This window comes from Nomascus leucogenys, chromosome 14 (genome assembly GCF_006542625.1).
Source record: "Nomascus leucogenys isolate Asia chromosome 14, Asia_NLE_v1, whole genome shotgun sequence".
NCBI lineage: Eukaryota > Metazoa > Chordata > Mammalia > Primates > Hylobatidae > Nomascus > Nomascus leucogenys.
In genome coordinates, this window is record NC_044394.1 from 38,852,957 (window position 1) to 38,878,051 (window position 25,095).

Genomic DNA, 25,095 nt, shown 5'->3' on the forward strand with positions numbered 1-25,095 from the left:
CCAGTGTTGGAGACAGGGCCTGGTGGGAGGTGTTAAGGTCATGGAAGCAAATCCCTCATGAATGGCTTGGTTACCCAAGGCAATGAGTGAGTCCTCACTCTAATAGTTCACACGAGAGATGGCTGTTTGGCCCCTCTCTCTCTTGTTCCCTCTCTTGCCACGTGATGTGCCTGCTTCCCCTTTGCCTCCTGCCTTGAGTAAAAGCTTCCTGAGGCCTCCACAGAAGCCAAGCAGATGCTGGTGCCACGCTTCTTGCACAGCCTGCAGAACCGTGAGCCAGATAAACCTCTTTTCTTTGTAAATTATGCAGCCTCGGGTGTTCCTTTATAGCAACGCAAAACAGACTAATATAAGGAGACAATACATAAACAAATAACTAAATGATTTCCGAGCCATAAGAAGGGCTATGGGGGCAGAGATCGTGAGTTCTTAGGGAGGAGGGTTAGGGAAAGCTTCTAGAAAACGGTGATATTTGTGCTGAAACCCAAATAAAGGGAGAGAATGGGCCCTGTGATGAATCGGGGAAGAGCATTGCAGGTGCAGAGGACAGTGAGGGCAGAGGGCCCAGGGCAGGGAGAATAAGCTCAGCACAAGGGAGCCAGGGTGGCTAGAGGAATGAGCAGAGATGGGGGAGGTGGGAGAGGAGGCCACAGAGGTCATGGGAGGAAGGGACAGGGATGGGAAGGACTCCCAGATTTGGGGCCTGAGTGCCTGGGAGGATCGGGAGGAAAGCTGGAGAGGACTGTTGGTCTCCAAGGGGGATGCTGAGGGAGCCTGGAGCTCAGGTAGTCTGGGCAGGAATATGGATGCTGTGATGCTAGACATGGTTTTGAAAGCCTCAGTATCAGATAGGGTGTCCTGGGGAGATGCCCTTGTCTAGGGGGCCAGGAGTGGTGGCTTACACCTGCACTGCCCTCCCTACACTTTGGGAAGCTCAGGTGGATGGATCACTTGAGGTCAGGAGTTCAAGACCAACCTGGCCAAAATGGTGAAACCCTATCTCTGCTAAAAATACAAAAATTAGCCAGGCATGGTGGCATATGCCTGCAGTCCCAGCTACTTGGGAGGCTGAGGTGGGATTATCGCTTGAACCCAGGAGGTGGAGGTTGCAGTGAGCTGAGATCACACCACTGCACTCCAGCCTGGGCAACAGAGCAAGACTTTGTCTCAAAAAAAAAAAAAAAAAATTGTCTAGGGGAGGAAAGACCAGAAAAGAACCAAAGAAGGAATGACCAGGCTCACACAAGAAGGTTGGAGAAGGCTGGGTGCAGTGGCTCACGCTTATAATCCCAGCACTTTGGGAAACTGAGGTGGGAGGATCATTTGAGGCCAGGAGTTTAAGACTAGTCTGGGCAACATAGCAAGACCCTGTCTCTACTGGAAAAAAAAAAAGAGGTAGGAGAACACCACAGAGCCATTGCAGGGGCTCAGGGAGGTAGCCTCTGGGAAGCAGGCAGCAGGCCTGGGGCCCAAGGCTACCAGTGGGTAAGGCAAGGATCTGTGTGACCCCAGGCAGGAGCAGATTGGGGTGTGGTGGGGAGTGCATTAGGACCCTAGACCCAAGTAACAGGCTCTCCAAGGGGCACAGGGGGCCAAGGAGACTTTGTCTGGTCCTGTCCCTCAGAGGCAGAGCTAGGGCAGTGGAAGTCTCTCTCTCTTGCCCTAGGAAATCATCCTCTCCAAGACAGGCCCTGTCATGGGAGTGGTGCTGGGCCCAGACCTGGAGGGGGGTGTTACAGGCTGGACAGGGCAGACGTGTGGGTGTCAACCTCAATTCTGCATCTTCTCTGGGCCTGAATCCTATCTCTTCAGTGGGGTGAAAACGCTAGTCCTGCCCTGACCCCAGGGGGCTGTGAGACTTGGACAGGAGCCTAGAGGTCATCCATGCTTTTTTACATTTTATTTTAGAGATGGGGTCTCACTTTGTCACCCAGGCTGGAGTGCAGTGGCACCATCACAGCTCACTGCAGCCTCAAACTCCAACTCCTGGGCTGAAGCAATCCTCTCGCCTCAGCCTCCTGAATAGCTGGGACTACAGGCACTTTTTTTTTTTTATTTTTGCAGAGACTAGGTCTCACTATGTTGCCTGGTCTCAAACTTCTGGGCTCAAGTGATCCTCTTGCCTTGCTTCAGCCTCCCAAAGTGCTGGGATTACAGGCATGAGCCACAGTGCCTGTCTCACCCCTGCCTTTTAAGTAACAGCTACAGTTGCTGCAAACATAGGAAGGCACAGGGCAGGTGGGTCTCAGTTTCACCATCTGTCACACAGGAAGCCCAGTTTCTCCACCCTCAATCCTGGGGCCTACAATCCAGCCTCCACATCTCAACCCAGGTGAACTTTCTCAAACCTCTAGTGTCCTTGCCCTCTCATCAACCTTCTATGGCTCCGTACTGCCCTTTCCTGTGTTCCTACTGCCAAGTTGCTTCCCTGGATGACCACCCATAATGATCTGCAGTTCTGTGCTGTGCTGTGGTTGGTTCTGTCCCATGCATGGCCTGGTACTCCCGGGGGCATGGCAGGGACCTGACCTATTTTGGAGCCAGGCCCAGAGAAGGGCCCAATGAGTGGAATATTGGGCTGCGCGCTGGGCCCACCTGCTCCAGCTGCAGCTGCAAGGTGCGCTGGGCCGCCACGTCCCCCAGCGCAATCTCCACGTAGGGGTAGCTGGAGTTGGGTGTGGGCCGCTGGGTCCGCGTCGACTGGATCTCCTTCAGGGGGAACTTCACCATCAATTCCTGGGAGTAGGAGGAGAGGGACCAGACAGGCCTGTGGGCGAGGATAGTCTCAACCACTCTTACACCTGCCCTGCAAATCAGATCTGTAGGAGGCAGGAGACTCACTCCAGTTCAAGTACCAGTTCCCCAGTGACTTGTGTGACCTTGAGCAAATCACTTTACCTCTCTGGACCTCAGTTTCCTCACCTGTAAAATTGATTCAACAAATACTGATGATGCATCTATCATGTACCAGGCACTGTTCTAAGTGCTCTAAGTGCTTGGGATAGAGAGGTATTGGTGCCCTGAACTTCACATCAAAGTTGCTTCTTGTGAACACCTCCACCTCTTTTTTAAATTTCCTTTTTGTGGAAAATGGGGCCTCCCGTGTTGCCCAGGCCAGTCTCAAACTCCTGAGCTCAAGGAATCTTCCTGCCTCTGCTTCCCTAAGTGCTGGGACTGCAGATGTGAGTCAAGTACCTAGCCTGTCTAGGGGCTTGTTTTCTGGCCCAGGAAGCAAACTTGGACCACATACAGGGAAAGTCAGAGTGATAGAGAGTTAATGCCTCAGAAAGAAGCTCTTGCTAATGACAGATGGGAAGTGTTGAATAGATACCCCAGCTCCCTCACCCCCAGGAGAGAAGGAAAGCTCCAGTCTGTCTCTCAGGGCTCCCCAGCTGGGCTGACCTCCGGGTGCCCACATCAGCAACTTGCTTGATAACACCCCCTCTACTGGCTCCATCCCTTCCCTGTCTCACTTCCTCACTCCAGTGTTTCCTGGAATCAACTCTAAATCAACCACTTGCCCTGGAATCCCTGTCGCAGGATCTAGTTCTGGGAGCAAAAACTAAGGGGTTAACAGGTCCTACTTATTATGGGCTGAATTGTGTCCCCCACCAAATTCCCATGTTGAAACCCTAACTCCCAGTGCCTCAGAATGTATTTAGAAATAAGGCCTTTAAAGAGGTGACTAAGTTAAAATGAAGCTGTTAGGATGGGCTCTACTCCAATATGACAGATGTCCTTATAAGAGGAAATTTGGATACACTAAGAGATACCAGGGTTGTGCGCAGACAGAGGAAAGGCCATGTGAGGACACAGCAAGGACAGCTGCCTGCAGACCACCAAAGAAACCAAACCTGCTGACACCTTGACCTTGGACCGCCAGCCTCCAGAATTGTGAGAAATAAACTTCTGTTGTTTAAGTTACTCAGTCTGTGGTCTTTTATTATGGCAGCCTAAGCACACAGATATACTATTTGAGTGCATAGGGTATGTTTTACCTCATCTCACCTTCACAACAGCCCTATGGGTGGGGCTCAACTCTTATCCTCATTTTCCAGATGAGGAAAGCAAGGCTCAGAGAAGGGAAGAGACTTGCCTGAGATCATGAAGGTGGTAAGCAGTGGAACTGGGCTTCGGTGGCTGGAGGTCTTGGCCCCTTGGAGGGGGTAGGGGACCAGGGAACAGAGGGTGGTGATGGCAGTGCCAGGCTGAGGCCACTCACATGAGTCTCTGTGCTGAGAAAGTTGAGGCCATTGTGGTTGACGGCAAGGATGCAAGGGGCTGGCACAGCAATGTTGCTGCAGCTCTGGATGAAGAAGAAGGAGGAGCCGAACATAGGTAAGGCGCTGAGGAGGCCTGGGCAGGGAGGGGGGGTGGCAGTTACGTGCTGGGCAGGGCTCACTGACAACAGCCATGGCCCTGAACTGCACAGCTTCTCTGGGCTGTGTCCAGCCAGTGCAGAAGCCCTCGGTCTGGGTCTCCTCCCGTCTCTCTGGCCTCCCTTCTCATGGCCTCTTCCTCTATCCCTGCTTGCAGCTCTTCTTCCTCTGCCCAGGGCCACTTTGAGCCTAGGTGACATCTCCATAATGTAAAGACATGTTTTCTCCAGGCAGGTGCTCAGCTTGACTGGCACTGAAAAATGCCTTTGTGCAAAGAAAGAGGTGCCTCCATACCCATCCTCCATGACCACCCTCCTCAGCAAAGCCCCCTATGTTCACCTCCCCTGCCCTGCAGCTCTTACCCAGAAACTGGGCACGGGCCTGGTGGGGGCTGAGTGCCTGTGTCTGCTGCCGGTGCTGGCTGACCAGGTTGAGCCAGGTCGAGCCTGCCGTTGTACGGTAGAGCTGGGCTGGGATGTACTCCTGGACTTCCCGCCTGTGTACGGAGGAAGGGGAAAAAGGTCCTGAGTGAGCTCCCAGGCTCAGGCAGTCCTCACTGTGCAGCAGGCATGCAGAGCAGACCTGATCTATGCACCTCCCTGGAAGACTAAATGCTAGGGAGTGTAAATGCGCTGAAGGTGGGGTAGAGGTGCCCACAGTGCCTTGGTACTGCTTAATCATGGCCGAGGCCAATACTGCTAGGATCCCTGTTTGCAGTTAAGGGAACTGAGGCTCTGAGAAGTTCACTGACTAGTTCAAGGTCACACAGTGACTGAGTGAGTTAGTGGCGTGGGTTGGTGGGGGCAAGACGTGAACCCAAGGCAATTTCATCCTTCATACCTTCTGCCCCCAAGGAGAAGCAAAAGCCAGAGGGGTGAGAGGAAACATCAGGGTAGGCAAGGCAGCCACAGAGCTGTGCAGAGCCTTGAGCAGAGGAGTGCTGGGCCTCCAGGCCGAGGCCCCTGGGCATCAGCTTGCCCCAGCCCTCTTCCTTCTGACATATGCTGGCTGCTACCTCAGGCAGCCCCTTTACCTCTTTGGACATCTGGAAAATATCAATAGCAGTCCCAGCCCATCCTGACCAGCTGGAGCTGCAGATGAAGGAAGGGTTGGGAGAAAACCAGGGGAACCCCCTCCTCCCAAGAGATCTCCTGGGTAACATCTGTCCTTCTTTCCACTGCTGGGGTAAGGGCCTGGCATCTGAACCCAGCCTCCCCAGTTTTGGATTCTAGTTCCCCCACCATTAGCTGGCTAGACTTCAGTAAGCCATATAACTTCTCTGGGCCTTATCTGGAAATGGGGAAAATAAAATGGAGTTGGGAAGAATAGCTGAGATAATGCAGATGCAGAGTCCCTTGCAAAAAGTAAGAGCTCATGATTATTTTCATCCAGGACTGGGATTATATCTTTATGTGCTTCCTGCTCTTTTCACTTAAAAAATTATACATTAAAAAAAGAGCTTTAGGCGAGGTGCGGTGGCTAGCGTTGAGATTACACCTGTAATCTCAACACTTTGGGAGGCTAAGGAGGGTAACTTGAGCCCAAGAGTTCGAGACCAGTCTGGTCAACATGGTAAGATCCCCGTCTCTACAAAAAATTTAAAAATTAGCTGGGCATTGTGGCATGTACTTGTGATTCCAGCTACTTGGGAGGCTGAGGTGGGAGGATCACTTGAGCCCAAGAGGTCAAGGCTGCAGTGAGCCGTGATGGGGTCACTGCACTCCAGTCTGGGTGACAGAGAGAGACTCTGTCTCAAAATAAATAAATAAAATAAAAATAAAAATAAGGAGCTTTACATATTAAGCCCTTACTGTGTTACAGGCGCTGGAAAATACATGGTACGGACATCATCTTACTATTCTTTTTTCCAGGGGTTCTCAAAGTGTGGTCGAGGGGTTTGAAAATCATTTTCATCACATTAGGAACTTGTCATTTTCTCTCTTGTTCTCTCACAAGTGTACAGTGGAGTTTTCCAGAGGCTACATAACATGTGAGATGGCAACAGGCTGACTGCAGAAGCAGATCTGGGAAGCCAGCTGCCTTAAGTCAGACAGTCAGAGCTTTGAAAATGTAAAAGTACAGAGCTTTGAAAATGTAAAATTCTCACTAATTTTTTTTTTTTATTTTTTGAGACAGGGTCTTGCTGTTACCTAGGCTGGAGTCCAGTGGTGCAATCACGGCTCACTGCAGCCTCGAACTCCCAGGCTCAAGTGATCCTCCCACCTCAGCTTCTCGAGTTACTGGGACTACAGGCATGTGCCACCACACCCATGAATCACTAAATTTTTTTTGAAAATAGAGTTATTTTTCATAAAAAGTTATTTATATTGACATTTAGTGGGTTTATTATTTTTATTTTTAACTGAATTAATAAATCAATATTTTAACAGGGTAAATATATTCATTGATATAACCCACATAAACAAAAGCTCTTTGAGGTCCTCTTTTTTTGTTTTTGAGATGGAGTCTTACTCTATTGCCCAGGCTGGAGTGTAGTGGTGCAATCTCAGCTCACTGCAACCTCTGCCTCTTGGTTTCAAGCAATTTTTCTGCCTCAGCCTCCCGAGTAGCTGGCATTACAGGCTTGCACCACCACGCCCGGCCACGAGGTCCTGTTGTTATTATTATTATTATTATTATTATTGTTATTATTATTTTTGAGACGGAGTTTTGCTCTTCTTGCCCAGGCTGGAGTGCAATGGCGTGATTTTGGCTCACTGCAACCTCCCTCCACCTGTCAGTTTCAAGCGATTCTCCTGCCTCACCCTCCCAAGTGGCTGGGATTACAGGCATGCGCCACCATGCCCGGCTAATTTTGTTTTTATTAGAGATGGGGTTTTGCCATGTTGGCCAGGATGGTTTCGAACCCCTGACCTCAGGCCTCCCAAAGTGCTGGGATTACACGCGTGAGCCACTGTGCCCAGCCTATTTTTATTATTACTATTATTATTTTGAGATGGAGTTTCGCTCTTGTCACCCAGGCTGGAGAACAGTGGCACAATCTCGGCTCACTGCAACCTCCACCTCCGGGGTTCAAGTGATTCTCCTGCTTCAGCCTCCTGAGTAGCTGGGATTACAGGCGCCCGCCACTACCCCTGGCTAATTTTTTATTTTTTTTATTTTTTTTAGTAGATACAGGGTTTCACCATGTTGGCCAGGCTGGTCTCAAACTCCTGACCTCAGGTGATCCGCCCATCTCGGCCTCCCAAAATACTGGGATTACAAGCGTGAGCCACGGCGCCTGGCCAACGTCCTCTTTTCAAGAGTGTAAAAAGGTCCTGAGACCAAAAATTTGAGAATGACTGATTTACACTGTGAGCATTAATTATAACTTAGAGAACATCAGTTTAAAGGCTGTCTAGGCCGGCCAGGGTAGCTCATGCCTGTAATCCCACTGCTTTGGGAGGCTGAGGCAGGAGGGTTACTTGAGCCCAGGAGTTCAAGATCAGCCTGGGCAAAGTAGCAAGACCCTATTTCTTTTCTTTTTTTCTTTTTTTTTTTTTTTTTTTTGAGACAGAGTCTTGCTCTGTCACCCAGGTTGGAGTGCAGTGGCGCTATCTCGGCTCACTGCAAGCTCCGCCTCCCGGGTTCACGCCATTCTCCTGCCTCAGCCTCCTGAGTAGCTGGGACTACAGGCGCCTGCCACCATGCCTGGCTAATTTTTTTGTAGTTTTAGTGAGACAGAGTTTCACCATGTTAGCCAGGATGGTCTCGATCTCCTGACCTCGTGATCCGCCTGCCTCAGCCTCCCAAAGTGCTGGGATTACAGGCATGAGCCACCGCGCCCGGTCGCAAGACCCTGTTTCTACAAAAATAAAAAAGTTCGGCCGGGCGCGGTGGCTCACGCTTGTAATCCCAGCACTGTGGGAGGCCGAGGTGGGCGGATCACGAGGTCAGGAGATCGAGACCACGTTGAAACCCCGTCTCTACTAAAAATACAAAAAAAATTAGCCGGGCGTGGTGGCGGGCGCCTGTAGTCCCAGCTACTCGGAGAGGCTGAGGCAGGAGAATGGCGTGAACCCAGGAGGCGGAGCTTGCAGTGAGCCGAGATTGCGTCACTGCACTCCAGCCTGGGCGACAGAGCGAGACTCCGCCTCAAAAAAAAAAAATAAAATAAAAATAAAATAAAATAAAAAAGTTCAGCCTGGGCAACATAGCAAGACCCCGTCTCTATAAAAAGTGGTATATCGTTTTTAAAAAAAAAAGAAAAAATAAATAATTAATTAAATACATAAGTAAATAAAGGCTAACACCCATAATTTACTTGACGACTCCCTGTTGCTGGATATTGAGGTTACTTCTGATCTTTTGCTCTTGTAGCAGCATTGCAGTGAATGTTTTTGTGGCTGAATCTTTCTGCATAGCCATGTGTATTTCCTGGACCACAGGGAACATGTGTCCTGAAAGCTTTTTTTTATCATTACCTTTGCTCTGAGGTAATAATACCAGCCAGAAGCAACTTGCGAAAGAGAGGCAGGGTCCCAGCTCCTATGGCTAGTTGGAAGACTTCAGCCCCCAGACAAGGACAGCCCCTTCCCAGATAGCCCCACTGGTATAAGAGGGGAGCCTGAGGGCCTGGGGACTGCCAGTTCTGAGGAGGGTGGAGGTGGGCTGAGAGGGCAGAGTTGCCTGTCCACCCCAGCTGAGACAGGAGGGCAGGTGCTCACACGCTCGGCAGGTAGAAGTGGTCCTTGGCGCGATGCTGCAGTGAAGCCAGCTTGGACACCTGCTGCAGCAGCTGCTCGCTGGGCCGGCTGGCCGGCACGCTGCTGAAGAGTCCCTTCAGGTAGTCAGGCAGGACCTGCAGGGAGCACCTGGGTGAGGGGCTGCCAGGCAGGCACGCGTGCAGGCACTTGGCTGCAGGGGACCTGGGGACATGCATGTTTAACGATTGCAGCCCCATCCTCTTCTGGGATAGGATGGCCTATTACTTTCCTGGGTTTTGGGGAATGGTGGCAGAAGCACGTAAGGGTGATGTGGGAGGGCTGTGGCTTTGATGCCCATGAGGGAGTCCCCACAGCAACCTTGTCAGGATGTGGGCTGGCTGGTGAGAGCAGAGCATCAATACTGCAGTGTGGACATGTATCTATCAGGCCTGCTGTTTCTCAAAACTGAGTGTGCCTGAGCCACAGGAGGGCTTGCCAAAACAGACAGCCAGGCTGGGCTCCAGAGGCTCTGAGGCAGGAGGCCTGAGGTGGGACTTGAGGATTTGCCTCCCGTTTTTGCCAGTCCACAAGACTCACGTTGAGTAGCATGGTGCCGGACTGCACAGGACCATGCTTCAACAGTGACACCATGTGGCCACAAAATCTATGTGACCATATTGTGTACAATTCCTGAAGTTTTGGCACCAGTTCCACAAAAACCACACACTTTCTGTCCAAGCACTTCCACACATACTGGCACAGTAGGAGAAAACCCAGATTTTGTAAAGTCCATGATCCTGACTTAGAGGACTTCTAAGTCTCACAGAATAACAGACAGACGAAAGTGACAGTACTAGCAAAGCCTGGCTTAGCACTTGGAGCAAAGGACAGGCCCATGTTCAGAGGAGGAAGACATCCAAAGGAAAGGGGAACGCAAAGAAGGCCTAATGGAAGAGGTGCTGTTTGAGGGCAGCTTGCTGGGAAGGACTTAAATAAGCCGGGAAGTGCAGATGGAGGGATGGCATGCGCAAAGGCCCTCAAAGGTAGTACGGGCTGTTTCAACTATCTCCAAAGAGACCACATAGGGGAGCAGAGGCATCAGGGTTAGAGATGTCCACAGGGCCTGAATCACGAACACTTCAAACACCAAGGCTGTGGAGTCTGATTCACATGCCCAGGGGAGCCTAGAAGGTCCCAGAGTCCAGAGAAGCCTATGTGTGCTGACCTGGTTGTAGTGCATGGTCACATATAGCTCATTCTCGAACTTGAGTGGCTGATCCCAGAGCACACGCCGGAACCAGAGCATGTAGCTGCCGTCCACCTGCTCCATCTCTGAGGCCACATCCAGGATGTAAGCACGGCGACTGAGTGGGCACACATGCTGGCCTGCAGAGAGCAGGGAGGCAGGGCTGGGTGGGGGCATGTGTGCACCTGTACAGAGCATGTGTGCAGATCCCAATCTGCTACCCAGGTGAGGTATCACCTCAGGCAAGCCACCTGCCTGTTCTGGGACACAGCTTCCTCACTAAAGGAGAGCATGTTTGTCAAATGGGGTGTCCTATGTTTTATTGAAATGTTGATGACCACAGATGGTAATAACTCCAATTCAAAGCTTTAAGTAATGCTCCATTTCTCCTAGGGAAAGAGGGGCTCCTGAAGAGTGCCCCGAGTGTGGCCTGCCTGGATCTGGGAAAGTGCCCTGCATTATTCTCAGAGAAGGCCCAGCTCCTTTCCAGAGGAGGCTGTGAACAAGGACAAACACAAGAGGCCTCACACTATGAGACCCAGTGGGTACCTTTCTGCAGACCTCCCTCAGGAGAGACCCCTTGCCAGGTACCTGGCATAGGTGGGGGTGGGGAGGACTGGGATCTGAGCCTGGGAGAGGCTCAAGTTTTTCTCTCTTGCACTGACATTTTTGCCACCCATCTCACACCTGCAGTAAAATCTTACTAAAGAGAGGGAGTTTGGTATGATTACATGATTACCACTATGTGACTGTGAGTAAGTCACAACTTCTGTGGCAGGCTGAATAATGACCCCTCCAAAGATGTCCAGGTCCTAATCCCTAGAACTTATGAATATGTCCCTTTCCTGGCAAAAGGCACTCTTCAGATGTGATTAAGGATGTGGAGATGGAGATGATCCTGGATTATCCAAGCAGGCCCAACGTCATCAGCACAGGGGTCCTCATAAGAGGAAAGCAGAAGGGTCAGAATCAGAGGAGGAGATGTGAGACCAGAAGCAGAGGCTGGCAGGTAGAGAGATTTGAGGATTCTACACTGCTGGCTTTGGAGATGGGGGAAAGAGCCATGGGCCAAGGAATGCGGGCAGCCTCTAGAAGCTGGAAAAGGAAAGGAAACAGATTCTTCCCTAGAGCTTCCAGAAGGAACCTGGCCCTGATGCCGTTTTCATTTTAGAACTTCTGACTTTCAGAATTATAAGGTAATATATTTATGTGTTTTTAAGCCATTAAATTTGTGATGATCTGTTATAGCAACAATAGAAACTAATACAGCCTCCCTGGGCCTCAGTTTTCCCATCTGTAAATGGAAAGGCTAACAGTCTCCATCCATTTCATAAGGTTGTTGTGGGGATTAAGAGTTCACAGAATGAAATGCTTTTTTTTTTTTTTTTGAGATGGAGTTTCGCTCTTGTTGCCCAGGCTGGAGTGCAATGGCATGATCTCAGCTCACTGCAACCTCCTGCCTCACCCTCCCAAGTAGCAGGCAAACGTCACCATGCCTGGCTAATTTTGTATTTTTAGTAGAGACGGGGGTTTCTCCATGTTGCTCAGGCTGGTCTCGAACTCCTGACTTTAGGTGATCCACCCGCCTCGGCCTCTCAAAGTGCTGGGATTAAAGGCGTGAGCCACCACGCCTGGCTTTTTTTTTTTTTTTTTTTTGAGATAGAGTCTCACTCCATCACCCAGGCTGGAGTACAGTGGCATGATCATGGCTCTGTACTTCCAACTATGGCCAAGTCTTCTAACTATGGCTCACTACAACCTCCGCCTCCCAGGTTCAAGTGATTATTGTGCCTCAGCCTCCTGAGTAGCTGGAATTACAGGTGTGCACTACCATGGTTGGCTAATTTTTAGTAGAGATGGGGCTTCGCCATGTTGGCCAGGCTGCTCTGGAACTCCTGGCCTCAAGAGATCCACCTGCCTCGGCCTCCCAAAGTGCTGGGATTACAGGCATGAACCACCACACCCCTCCTGAAATGCTTTGAATTGTACCTGGGGCACAGCATCTGTTCAATAAATATCAGTTATTAGGACCGTTTTGTTACCTGCCATTCTCCCCTAATGTCTTAGCTGGACTTGGGCGGGCAGGGCTGATGGCACATGGCTGATGGCTGAGGCAGCGGTAGGGAGAGCTGGCTGGGGGTTGCTGGAGCTAACCAGCTGGTGACAGGAGGCAAGACCATGATCTAGAGTGGGCAGGCAGCAGATGGAAGGGGCTTTGGGATGCATGACGGTCACCTAGGGTCCCAGAAGCCCTCGAGAGGGGCCAGTGACACCTCGGGAGGGGCTTCTCTGGCCATTATTAAGGCGTGAAAGGCAAGAAAGAAGGCTTGCACCTATAGGTTCCAGGAGTGCAGTGCTATTAATGGAAACCTTCGCAGGATGTAATCTCCTTGAGGGCACGGCCTGTGTCCTCACATGGAGCATGCCCTGAGGGACAAAGGGAGGGATGAGACAGGGCCCTCATCATAAGGTGAGGCAAACTAAGCAAAGCAGAAAGGGTCAGATAAAGGCCTGAGGGTGCTTGGTACACACAGAGATCCTTCCACATGGGGGTCAAGGGGCTTCCTGGAGGAAGTGGCACCTGACTTGGGCCCTAAAATCTGGGTGGAGAGCCCCACATGGCACAAGGCCCGGGGATGGGAATGGGCCCAGCATGCTCAGTCTTCCTGGCACTCACCACGGTTGGTGACAACGAAGATAACATATTCACTGAAGGCCTCAGGGCGTGTCAGAGCCATCTCAGCACATATCTCTTCCACCACATCCAGGGCCACCTGGGGGTGGGGTGGAAGAGATGAGGCCATGCCAGTTGGGATTGACCTCTGTCCTTCTGGCCCCACTCAGGCCCCCAGAGGCCATGTGTGGAGTTCCTCAGCCCTCTTCACAAAGGCGCACAATCCTCTGAGGTCTCTGAGAATCAGCCTCAGGCAGGGAAAGAATACAGCTTGTGGTCTGAGACTTAGGTTCAAAATCTGCTTCTGTCCCTTTTTTGCAGGATGACCCTGAGCCAGAGGCTTAACCTCTCTGAGGTGCAGTTTGTTCTTCTGAGAAATAAGTCCTGCCTTGTGGGGCTGTGGGAGAGCCTGGGAGGGCTCAGCATCATTGGGGGCTTACTCCACCCCCATCCTGGAGGCTGGGCTGTCCCTGTCCCTGCCCCTCCAGTACCTGGCTGCAGGAGACAGTCCTTCACTTACAGTGCATGTTTTGATTTTGAGATGGCGTTCAAGGCCTCCAGGAAGAAGAAAGAGTTGCCTCTTGGAACTGCGGCCTGCCTGGGAGGTAAGTGGGAGAGGGATGACAGGATGGGTCCTAGGATCTGGGACAGCCCTTGTCTCCTGCCTTGAGAGTTCCCAAGCCAAAGGGTCCTGGGCTTGCACGTGTAGGAACACTTGAGCACCTGGACCGCGCAGGGCCTGTCTGCAAGCCCCCAAGTGCAATGCACCTGACAGAGAGGTCTCTGGGCAGGGCTTGTGTCTCCCATTCATTTTTTTGTGTATTTGTTTTTGTTTTTTGACATGGAGTCTCACTCTGTCACCCAGGCTGGAATGCAGTGGCACGATCTTGGCTCACTGCAACCTCTGCCTCCTGGGTTCAAGTAATTCTCCTGCCTTAGCCTCCCGAGTAGCTGGGATTACAGGTGCCTGCCACCATGCTCGGCTAATTTTTGTATTTTTAGTAGAGACGGGGTTTCACCATGTTGGCCAGGCTGGTCTCGAACTCCTGACCTCAGGTGATCTGCCCGCCTCGGCCTCCCAAAGGGCTGGGATTACAGGCATGAGCCACTGCACCCAGCGTCCCATTCATTTTGAACCCACTCCCACCCCATGCTTACCAACATGGCCCGAAGCTCTATGCTGCTGGGGAGCTCCAGACGACCTCCGAAGCGCAAGGTTTTCTGCAGGTTCTGCTCACAGGCCTTGGCGATCCCTGCAGAAGCAGGGAGTCCAGGCCTTGCCCAAGGCGGACTGTGGGAGAAAGGGGCTCCTCTTGCCACCAACCATGAGCCCACTGCATTCTCTCCACAAGCTGTGGGGAAGGCATTTACTCCCCCATTTGACAGTTGAGGAAACAGTTCAGACAGGGACAGTGACTTGCCCAAGGTCAAGAGCTAGAGGTTAAGAGCTGGATTTGAACCCATATCCCATGTGGCTAAGGACCTTTTATCTAGCCCACAGTCCCCTCGGCAACCTATACACCTGGAAACCTCTGTCACCCTGAGCTGCTGACTGGGGAGCTTGTATCTCATAGGCTCTGTGGCTAGGGTGATGCAGCTCTGCTCATGCCAGCTGGGATACCCTGCCAGCTGCCCTCCCTCACCCAGCCCTCCCAGTACAGGAGACCCCAGCATCAGCACTCCATTTCTCTGAGTCAAGAGTTCTAGGGCACATTCTGTTGCTTTTATGCATCTGGGAGCTCTTCCATAGGGAGCTGGGTCTATTCATCTGTGGGTTGAATGTTTGTTAATTGAATCAGAGAGAAGCATTCAGAGGCAGGAAGGGTAAGGTCTCCTATCTCCTCCACGGCTGCCATGGTGACTACAGGGGCCCCAGCCTCCTTCTCCGGGAGCCCCAGGGGTTGCTATGGAAACAACGCTGAAGAGTGGCCCCCTCCTTTCTCCATATTCTAAGGGGGATGATACCAGCTTGGGCCCACCTCTGCCCAGATCCCTCACAACCCTTGCTGAGTCCCAACAGTCAGAGAGGCAGGGCCGCACCCCAGTACTCTGGATTCTTGCCCACCTCCTTCTCTTCTCCCACATACCACGTATTCCCACCCGTCTTTGCTCCTGTCACTCACTCCACCTGGAAATCCCTCCTACCCAGGGCAATACTTCCTCCAAGGAGTCATCCCTGATCACCCCCTCCATTAGATCAGACAAACCACCACGCCAGCCCCTGTGAAACCTTCACAAATGTTTGGGGAGTATATTAATATTGGTAAACATTGTTCAGCATCTGTGAGGAGCGAGGCCCTCTGGGTTTCCCCTCCCACCAGCTGCCCACCCAGTCCCCATGGGAGAAGCATGCAGCGCTGGGTTCCCACTCATCCACTTCTCACCCTGAAAGGGCAGGCCTGGGGTCCGGCTCACGTCTTGGAGGAAGCGAGTGAGGTGTGGGTGGAGGACCTCAGAGCAGCTGTGGTAGGCAGTCACGATATACAGCAGCCTCCAGCCTCGCTGGCAGCTGTCCCTGCAAGGACACATGGGGGCCACATCACAGGTGGCCACAGCACTACAGTGTGCCAAGAGCCTCCTGGGATTGAGCTGAGACAGATTCCAACTCTCAGGCAGCTCCTGTCCCCTGAGGATGCCCCTCCCTGCGCAGTGATATGCAAAAGGCATATTCTGCTTGGGGAGTCAGGATGGGGGATAGGGACGGAAGGGGATGGGGCCCCAGACATCATCCCCAGGTAGGGGAAGCACTGTGACTCTTTCTTCTCCTATTCTTCTCTTTTCTGCCTCACAACAGGTAGGGGATCTCTCTAGGGAGGCTTCTGGGAAAAGGGGAAGCTGCTGAGACTGTGTAGAGGTTATGCCAGGTAAGGCCCAGGGCTGGGAGGAGCAGGAGGACAAGCTGAGTGGTTCTAAAATTCCTGAGGAGACGGAGAGCAAGTGAGGAGGTAGTGCAGATGGAGACAGGAGGATGCACCTGATGGTAACAAGAGCACGCACACATTGAGCACCTACTGTGTGCTGGCCCTGCATGAGTGGAACACAGTAATTCATCTTCACATGGTCCTGGGTGTGAGGGTTTCATTTGTAGGGATATCTGGTGTCTGGGAACAACACTTGGGCTTCCTTTGGGAAACCACCCACCCTGCTCTGGATCCCTGTGGTTTGGAGATGGGCGTGGAAGTCAGGTTTGGTCAACGTGGACACTGCAGCCCCTGGCCACAGTGACTGGCCTAGGGATAGGCACAGTTGGTACAGGGTTGAGCATGTGACCAACTCAGGCCTGTAAGGCTGGATTTAAGAATTTCTACAGCAAATATTGGGTCAGTCTTGCTTTCTGTGGGATTGCTGAGCTGTCACCCCAGACCTGCCACCTTGCTACTCTGTGGGAGAGGCTGTTTGGGAATGATCAACACAGAGGAAAGCAGAGCCAGAAGATGGAGAAAGCCTGCTTCCTAATGACACCTGGATCCAGCTATGCCTGAGGCCACATACTCACTGACTTTTCACTTCTCTGAATCAACAAGTTCCCTTTTGGTTAAACTAGCCTGAGTTGGGTTTCTGTCACTTGCAACTAAGAATCTGGACTTACACATTATCATTGTCATTTTACAGATGAGGGCACTAAAGTTCAGAGAGCAGAAATGGTGTGTTCCAAACCAGGTAATTCCAAAAAACATGCTCTATTGAGTGAGGATGAGGGTGAGGGGAAGATAATCCAGGAGGGGTCAGGCCTGAGGAGGTGGGAGGCTGAACTGGTCCCTCCTGGAGCATGGACACGGTGAGGGGATGGTGGGGTAAAGTCCAGTTCACTCACTGCTTGGAGCTGGTATTGTCTGTGATCTGCTTCACAACTTGGCAGTAACATTCATCCCGCATTACCTCATGGTCCCCGCACAGCTGAAGGAGGGCAGGGAGGTCACACACCAAAGACATGCTAGGGGCTATGTCACATACCAGGTACATAAGAACAGGGTGGGCACCTGAAGACAGGCCTGGTGTCCCTTTCCCAGCCCCCTCCCCACCAGCATGATGCATTCCTCTTTGGACCATGGGAGAAGTTTCCCACCCTAATGTCCTGTGACTCATTGACAGATGGGGAAACTGAGCCACAGAGCAGGAAAGGGGGCATCTGGCAAAGTTGGCTGGACTGACCTTCAGAAGGTTACAAAGCACGTCCAGGTCACTCTGGCCCTTCAGTGGGGCATCCCCCATGAACCTCATTACAGCTGTAGGAAAGACCTATCCCACTCAGACCCACCAAACCCCCAGTTGCCCACCCCCCCCCTCCAGGCAGCCCCAGGGCTGAGCCCCTCCCTGGGAGCCTTGGCCACAGGCAGCTGGGAGCTTCTATTCTCTTAAATGTTTCCCACGTCTGAGCTGGTGGGAGGCAAAGAATCTGAAGATCAAGGAGGAGTGGAGACCAGTAGAGACCACACAGTGCTGGATCCCACCTAGCCCAGAGCCCTGGCTGCAGTCCCACTCCCACACCTAGGAACATGTCGGTGGCCATCTTGTTGAGGCTGCTGTCGCTGAGTTCGATGAGGGATTCCTGGAGGGGAGTCTGTGGGGGAAGAGGGCTGTGTCATGATGGAGGAGGGACACGTCAGAACAGAAAGGGGACACATTGTGTTCCAAGACCATATGATAACAGGAGGCTCCACGTCACAAAAGGGGAGCCAGGCCCAACCCTGGGGACAGATGCTGTCCTTGGGAGGGAATCAGGGTGCTGAGAACCAGAGGGTCTCACTGAGAACAAGTTTGTTGGCCCCAGGAGCCTGGGAGGGGGCCCCTGCATCACCATTTTACAGATGGGGAAACTGAGGTCCCGGACTGGACACCTTGGTGAAGCAAAGCATGTCCTCCAAGGTTCTGGACTCCCGAGCCTCCTTGGATTTCAGCCTGAGGCCATCCCTGCAGTGGGAGGTGGGTGCCACTGACCTGTCCTGCCCAAGCCTTGGCTACATCCTTTTCCACATGGGGATGTTCTTGACCCACCACTCTGATCAGTCTACCGGTTAGGAAGACCCCCAGAGGCAGGCACTGAAATGGGCCTCACACCTGGGTGGTCTCTCATCTCTCCCACCAGAAGTGGGGCCTCCAAGACCGACAGCCTGCAGTTTGGATGGCAGCAAGAAGCCCAGAACCCTCCCACTGTGGGGAAGAGGGGTGGGGCCGCCACTCACTGGGGTCTCCTCTGAGGGTCTCGGAAATACTTCTGGGCAAACTCGAGCATTGTGTAGGGTGGGAGCGCCAGGGCGTCCTCCCCATGGTCAGCAGAGCGGGCCCTGACTGGGGGACCCTGCAGAAGAGGCGGAGCTAGGAAGGCCCTGTCGGGCCACACCACGCCTAGCCCTTCGGTCAAAACTGACAAGGCAACCCCTCGCTGACTGGACGCAGATTCTCAAGCCGCCCACCCACCCATCCCTCTGGACCCACCCGCATCCCGTTGTTCTTACCCCTTCAGCCCGCCCACGCCTTTTACTTGCTGTGCTAACCTTGCTCCCTGCCCGACTTGGCCACGCCCTTGCCCAACTGCCACATCACAGCTGACCCCACCCCTCGCTAGCTCCACAAGCCGCCCACTCACCTGGCCCGCCCCATCCCTGGTAGACTTCACCAACTGGAGGGCCCAGGTTGGTCTGACCCCATTGTCCTGATTACAACCAGCTGATCTTCATCCTTCCCTACCCCATTTGGCCACACCTCCAACCATCTCTGGTCCCATCTCCCGGGTCTCACCTGCAGCTCACTCTACCGGTTCACCCTCACCCTAGTCCGAGATCAGCCACGCCCCAAGAGCCTGGCCAGGCCCTTGGCCCACCTTATCCCCACTTGCCTCACCCCTTCTGCAGCGGCCCCTTCCCCCTGGGCTACCCCGCCCCACCCTACCCACACTGGTCTCACCTCTCTCCTGCGGCCCACCTCCTGTGCAGCGGCTGCAGAGGCTACAGCGGCGGCCACGGCGGCTGCTCGGCCGCGGCCTGGCTCCGTTGGCAGCTGCAGGAAGTCGGGGGCAGCAGCGGGCTGCACCAGCTCCGAAGGGAAGCGGCCCACGCGCCCGTGGATGGTCCCAAACCTCCAGCCTAGGGGTGGGTAAAAGGTCTAAGGCAAACAGGAGGGTCTTGTCTTGTGACTAAGGGGGTCCTTTAGGGAGATTTGGGTACCTTCTTAACCCTTCTCTAGAACTCTGTGAGGCAGGCCAGGCCATCAAACCCATTTTACAGATGAGGAAACAGGCTCAGGGAAGGAAAGGGATTTTCTCAGGGCCACAGGACCATAAAGGGGAAGTGAAGCAAAAAGGCAAAGCAGGGTTTGTGGACTCTCAGGTCATGTGGAGACATAAAGAGAGATTCAGGCCACAAACATGGAAATGCCCACGGAGACCCCTCAGGCAAAGCAGAGGGCTGGGCTGTCTGGCCACCAACAGGTACTGACAGGCCACAGCTGGACCTTAGGAGACCTGACCAACCCAGACCACTTTCGGGCACCAAGAAACCCTCACTGTGCATCTGCACCATGAGTGGGTGATACTAGGATGTGCCCTGTATGGGGTTCCAGGTTCTGGGGCACCCACCAAAGTCGGGGCCTCTACATCGCAGCTCCTCCAGGTACACCACCTTCTTGCGAACCACGCAGCCGCCACTGTAGCCTGTGGGCCAGGCTTGGGTCAGCATCTGCCAGGGAGGCCCCTTGGCCAGCCTCCCCCTCCTGCCCCCAGCCCACTCCAGTGGCACTGACCCACTCGAGGTGGCTCTAGGGGCTGCAGGTGTATGATGTCACCCTTGTGGAAAGCCAGCAGCGCAGGGTCCTCAGGCAGGAAGTTCCTCACAGCGACCACGTAGTCAGAGTCCTGGGTCAGCCAGGGACAGGGTGAGGGCTACAGCCCTATCACCCCACTCCCAGAGGCCTAGGGCCACCTCTGCTCCTCACATCCTTCCTGACTCATCAGGGAAGGGAGCCTTCATTAGGTGAGAAGAGGGAAGGGCATTCTGGGTGGAAGAAAGGGCTGGAAGGTGAGTCTGAGGGACACAGATGGACTTTAGGGCACACACATAGGCCTTCCCCACTCAATCCCTCACCGACTTTCCTGCTGAAGTCTTCCTCGGGCCTGGGGCACAGAGATGACCTGCCCTAGGCCTGGGGGCTGCCAGTCAGGAGTGGGCAGAGGGGATGGAAAGAGATTGAGATACAGTGGACGGGCCATGCAGCCAAGGCAGGAGGGTGAGGAGTACAATTGCTGCAGACCTCAGGGGAGGTGCTGTGCCACCCGGCAGGGGGCATTGGCAAAGGTTTTCTGAAGGAGCAGGCAAAAGGGGGAAAGGGTATTCCAAGTGGAAGGCACAGCCAGTGCAAAGGCCTGGAGGTAGACAGAAGTCTATGGACACAGTCATATTTCCCCGGAACAGGGAGAGCCCTGTTGCTGGCCCTCAGCCTGGGTGGAAGGAAGATCTGTGAGAAGATCCTTACCTTCTTCAGCTCCAAGATGAAGTCATCTACCAAGGTCTTGACCTGGTGCGCTCGGGCTGAGAAGAGGATGACCTTCTCACTGGCCAAGTTGAACTCCAGCATGTTCTGGGAGGGCATGGTCACAAACAGGATATCTGCAAAGCTGGAGGATGGGCCGGCGGCATGACTCCACTGCCAGAGGGATGCCCTCCTTCCACCTATTGTGCTGCTTCTGTTCCTGTCCTGCCCCATTTGAAGCCCAGCCCAACCTTGCCCCATTGTGCCAGCTCCCACAGGACCCTAAGCTTCCTGCTTCCCCTCTCTGACCCAGGCTGTGGCTTCAGCTCAGTTCCTACCACCCTTTGGGCCAACACTCCGGCCCCTCTCCACCCTTTGTCCCTTGGTCCAAGCTCTAAATCTAGATTTGTGCCTACCCAAATCTCTCTTTCACCCATTGACCAAATTCTCTCCATCTTTCAAAGCATGAAACTTTTACCTAACCAGTTAGCAAGGTTCTATTCCCATCCTCGTGTTAAAAAGGACAAAAGGGACTTCTGGCAGCGGAGGGAGTCTGAGGACTCAGTAAGGTGTCACTGCTGGCAGCGGTTCCCTCCCCAGCTGCCTCAGGATTTGGTCATTTCCAGCACAGCTGCCCCTCTGCACAGTGCTGCTGCTGTGCAGGTTGGGAGGAGGGCAGGGGAGTGGGTGCCTAGCTCAATCCCTTCCCCCTGTGTGACCTGAGACAAACAACTTCTCTCTCTGAGCCTCAGTTTCCCCAGCTCTAAAATGGGTTTGCTTCAATGGCTTGGCACAGAGCCTGGCGCATCATGGGTACTTGGTAAGTGGCTGTGGAAAGGAAGGAAATGCCGATGCCAGTCTGTACCCCAGTCTCTAGCCAGCCCCACTTCGCCCCTGCTGGTCACCTGTATGCACGCAGGACCCGCAGCTGCCCGCCGGCCTCCTGGCCACCCTTGACCATCCTCAGGAGTTTGATGCCCACATGGGACACAGCTAGGAGCTGCACACCAGTGCCCACGCTGCCCTGGGGCAGAGATGAAGGGCATGTGAGGATCCTCTCGTCTCATCCCTGAATCCTCTGGACAGCTAGGGGGCAAGTGAGGGGCTCGCACCGTGGCGGGGAAGATGCGGGAGAAGTAGACTTCCCAGGTGTCTCGTGCAGTGCTGACCACAGCCTGCTTCACGCTTTCCGTTACCAGAGGCCTCTGTGTGTCCAGCTGGTTCTGGGCTATGGGAGGCCAGGTCTGGTCAGGACCCTCTCCCCACTCCCCTGGCAGCCCCCATCTTGGGGATGTCAGGGAGGGAGGTGGCTGATACCCAGCAAGAAGGTATCTGACCAGTGTCTATACTAGAAAACTGAAACCCAGAAATGGACGAGATGGCCAGGACACACAGTGTGTCAGGCATTGCCAACCCCAAACATGCAGCCCGGCCATGCGAGAGGCCAGAGAAGCAGAGCAAGGAGGCACATGTCTGGGAGATGGTGGGCCTGGGCTTGTCAGCCTCAGTCTCCCTCTAGGACAGGGCTGGCTGTGCCTCTGACAGGTTGCCCCTCCAACCAGTCAATCAATACGCCTCCCCTCCCCCGAGATACCAAACAAGGCTTTCATTCTGAGCCTCTCATCCTCAGAGATGCGAAGGCAGGCCTCGGAGAGCGTGTCGTGCAGGATCTGTGGGAACAGGCTGTGATGCAGGCAGCACATGGGACTCCCCAAGCCGGGACCCAGGCTGGACTATACTAGGGTGAGTGGCAATGTGGGAGGGGTCCCATTTTGCAGCAGTGGGGTCATCTGTAAGCTGGGTCATCTGTGTAAATCAGATCTCACTTACAGGGCCCTCTCCTTTCTCCTCACCCCCACAATCCAGGCCACCCTTCCTAGGCCACAGTTTCCTAATCTATACAAGGGGATTTACAGGGTTTACATTTGATCTCTGGGCCATGTCTAGCTCAGACAAACTATGGCTCTGATTAGGTTGAACTGTGGGCTCAGTGAACCTGCGCATGGGAGGGGGAGATTCAATAAAACAGCTGCCCATCCTCACCCTGGTCAAGGACCCCAAATCCCAACATGCAGAGGCAGGCTTTGCAGCTAGCTCATCTTTGAGTTCACTGAGGCAGAAAGGGGAGACAGGACCTCACCTGCCGGAACAGGAGGTCAAGCTGCACAGGATGGCTGTAGCTGTCCTTGGGGTAAAACACCTGCAGGGGCGGGGCTTCAGTGGGTACTGTCCGACTGCCCCCTGGCCTTGCTTCACACCCGGCCCCGCCCCTTGATGCAGTTCCGCCCTGGCTGTAACTCCACCCCTGGTTTCAGCCTGGCTTTTTTCTGTCTTCCTGGGCTCGCTCCCCAAGTCCTAGACCCTCCTCTGCCCCGCTTCAGCCCCTCCCCTGGCTACGGCCGTGCTCGGCACCTCTTTGCGCAGGAAGATCCTCCAGGGGGCGTCCTGATAGCCGTAGAAGCTGGGGTTGATGAGGCGGTGGAGGCGCGTCTGCGTGAGTTCCTCAGGGGGCTCCAGCGATCGCGAGGGCAGAGCTGGAGAACGCAGGGATCAGGGAGTCAGGAAAAGACACCTCGTTTTTTTATTTAATTAATTTTTTTTTTTTTTTGAGACGGAGTTCCGCTGTTGTCGCCCAGGCTAGAGTACAGTGGCGCAATCTCGGCCCACTGCAAGCTCCGCCTCCTGGGTTCAAGCGATTCTCCTGCCTCAGCCTCCTGAGTAGCTGGGATTACAGGCGCCCACCACCACGCCCGGCTAATTTTTTGTATGTTTAGTAGAGATGGGGTTTCGCCATGTTGGGCCGGCTAGTCTCGAATTCCTGACCTCAGGTGGTCCGCCCGCCTCAGCCTCCCAAAGTGCTGGGATTACAGGCATGAGCTACTGCGCCCGGCCACAGGCACCTCTTAGGATGAAGTGGGAGAGGCAGGGCGGGTGGAGGAGGGGACCTAGGAGCGGTCCACAGAAACAGCTGCTCACAAGGGTCACACATGACCCAGCCTTTCATTCAGCACATAAAAACACCTATTGGATGTGCCCACTACCACGCCCAGCTAATTTTTGTGTTTTTAGAAGGGGTTTCACCATGTTGACCAGGATGGTCTTGATCTCTTGACCTTGTGATCCACCCGCCTCGGACTCCCAAAGTGCTGGGATTACAGGCGTGAGCCACTGCACCCAGCCAAAACACCTATTGTATACAGGCCTGGGCTAAAGGCTGAGATGGCCCCGCAAGTAAGGTAAACAATGCCCCTGCTCTGGAGTTTAGTGCCCATGGCAGGTGTGGGTGGCACAGATCATTCAGAAACAAAGCTCTCAGTGCCTGAGGCTGGGGTGGCGGTAAAGCACGGTGGTTTAGGGTGGATCCTGGAGAGCTGGTCTGTGAGGTCCTTCACTCCTAGCAATCTAGGCAGACCTTGCCGAGGTGACAGAGGTGACATTTGAGCTGTGACGTGAATGGTGAGAAGGAGCCAGGCATGCAAAGGTCTTGGGGAAGAGCATTCTAGGCACAGGGAACATGCAAGGCAAGAGTGGGCTTGGAGTGTTCTGAGAACAGAGAGGAACAGAATGTGCCAAGGCGAGGAAGAGAGGAGATGAGGCTGGGGAGGTGGGCACATCATGTCGCATCTCATAGGCCACGGTGAGGAGTTTGGAGCTTATTGTAGGAGCCATCAGAGGGTTTTTGCCAGGGGCAGGATGGGAACTGCTTTATAGCTGTTAAGGTCACTGTAGCTGCCGAGAGACAAAGGGTATAGAGGTTAGGGCTTCAACTGTGATGCCAGGAGGCCTGAGCTGATATCCCTGGTCTGCCACTTTTGAGCTGTGTGACCTTAGGCAAGCCACTTAACCTATCTGTGCCTCCATTTCCCCATCTGCAACATGTAGGAACAACAGTGCTACCTTGAAGGGTTCTGGTAGGATTACATGAGGCCAGGATGGGCCTGGCCTGAGATCTGTGCTACTTAAGTGTTGACATTATAATTACACCAATGTGCTCACAAGATATACACAGGGGCTCAGGGACATAGACACACACACTCCACCGACACGCTCACCTGTGCCCACAGACTTCCTCATATACTTGGACACCCCCCCCTCCCTCCCTCCTGGCCCTCTCACCTGAAGTGGGTGCCATGGATGGTCTTGGTGCACTGGTCACCGGCTTCACCAGGGCCACGGCCTCTCTGGACACCTGTCCCACCCCAAAGAGACTGCTCAGGGGGCAACAGGCAGGCCCTGTGGAGGGGCAGTGGCAGGGCCACAGCTTATAGGGGTAGCTGGTTTCTGAGGATCCCTGAGGCCCCTCTTTGTCTTCTGTTCCACCTGGGCCCAGCCCCACCCTCCCCCTTCACCTGGGTGCCAGGTGCAGCTGCCAGGTGAGTCATCTGCCCCTTCAGGATCATCAGGGCCTCCTCGTGAGGGTCTGGCCGCTTCATGAACACCTTCCCGCCATCCTTCCTGTGGGCATTGGAGTACTGTGGTGGGTTGACACTGAGTCTCCCCCTCCCATCACATAGTTTGACAGTAGGGAATTTCCTCCTCCTCCACCACCCCCCTTCATTATAAATGAGAATCCAGGGAGAAGCAGAGACTGGCCTGAAGTCCTACAGCACAACCTAGACAACAGCAAGGCCTCATCTGGACTCATCAGTATAAACAAACTCCCTCCCTAACAGGAGCTGGGCAGGG

General features: G+C 53.7%; 1 protein-coding gene across 2 annotated transcripts in view; it reads right to left on the minus strand.

Annotated features, from left to right (window-relative positions):
* MYO15A (myosin XVA) overlaps positions 1-25,095 on the minus strand; it is a 71,440-nt gene that overhangs the window by 3,293 nt on the left and 43,052 nt on the right. For both annotated transcript variants that reach the window (XM_030826871.1, XM_030826872.1), the window contains 25 exons: positions 24,759-24,864; positions 24,526-24,598; positions 22,822-22,943; positions 22,550-22,609; positions 22,004-22,079; positions 21,522-21,637; positions 21,315-21,433; positions 20,413-20,554; positions 19,684-19,795; positions 19,520-19,594; positions 18,850-19,028; positions 18,129-18,244; positions 17,784-17,856; positions 17,434-17,506; positions 17,098-17,171; positions 16,760-16,842; positions 15,330-15,460; positions 14,104-14,198; positions 13,466-13,543; positions 12,949-13,045; positions 10,251-10,411; positions 9,047-9,180; positions 4,742-4,875; positions 4,223-4,356; positions 2,596-2,736 (listed from right to left, as the gene is read on the minus strand). In XM_030826871.1, coding sequence (XP_030682731.1) covers positions 2,596-2,736; positions 4,223-4,356; positions 4,742-4,875; positions 9,047-9,180; positions 10,251-10,411; positions 12,949-13,045; positions 13,466-13,543; positions 14,104-14,198; positions 15,330-15,460; positions 16,760-16,842; positions 17,098-17,171; positions 17,434-17,506; positions 17,784-17,856; positions 18,129-18,244; positions 18,850-19,028; positions 19,520-19,594; positions 19,684-19,795; positions 20,413-20,554; positions 21,315-21,433; positions 21,522-21,637; positions 22,004-22,079; positions 22,550-22,609; positions 22,822-22,943; positions 24,526-24,598; positions 24,759-24,864 — 2,704 coding nt within the window. The remainder of the gene's footprint in view (positions 1-2,595; positions 2,737-4,222; positions 4,357-4,741; positions 4,876-9,046; positions 9,181-10,250; positions 10,412-12,948; positions 13,046-13,465; positions 13,544-14,103; positions 14,199-15,329; positions 15,461-16,759; positions 16,843-17,097; positions 17,172-17,433; positions 17,507-17,783; positions 17,857-18,128; positions 18,245-18,849; positions 19,029-19,519; positions 19,595-19,683; positions 19,796-20,412; positions 20,555-21,314; positions 21,434-21,521; positions 21,638-22,003; positions 22,080-22,549; positions 22,610-22,821; positions 22,944-24,525; positions 24,599-24,758; positions 24,865-25,095) is intronic.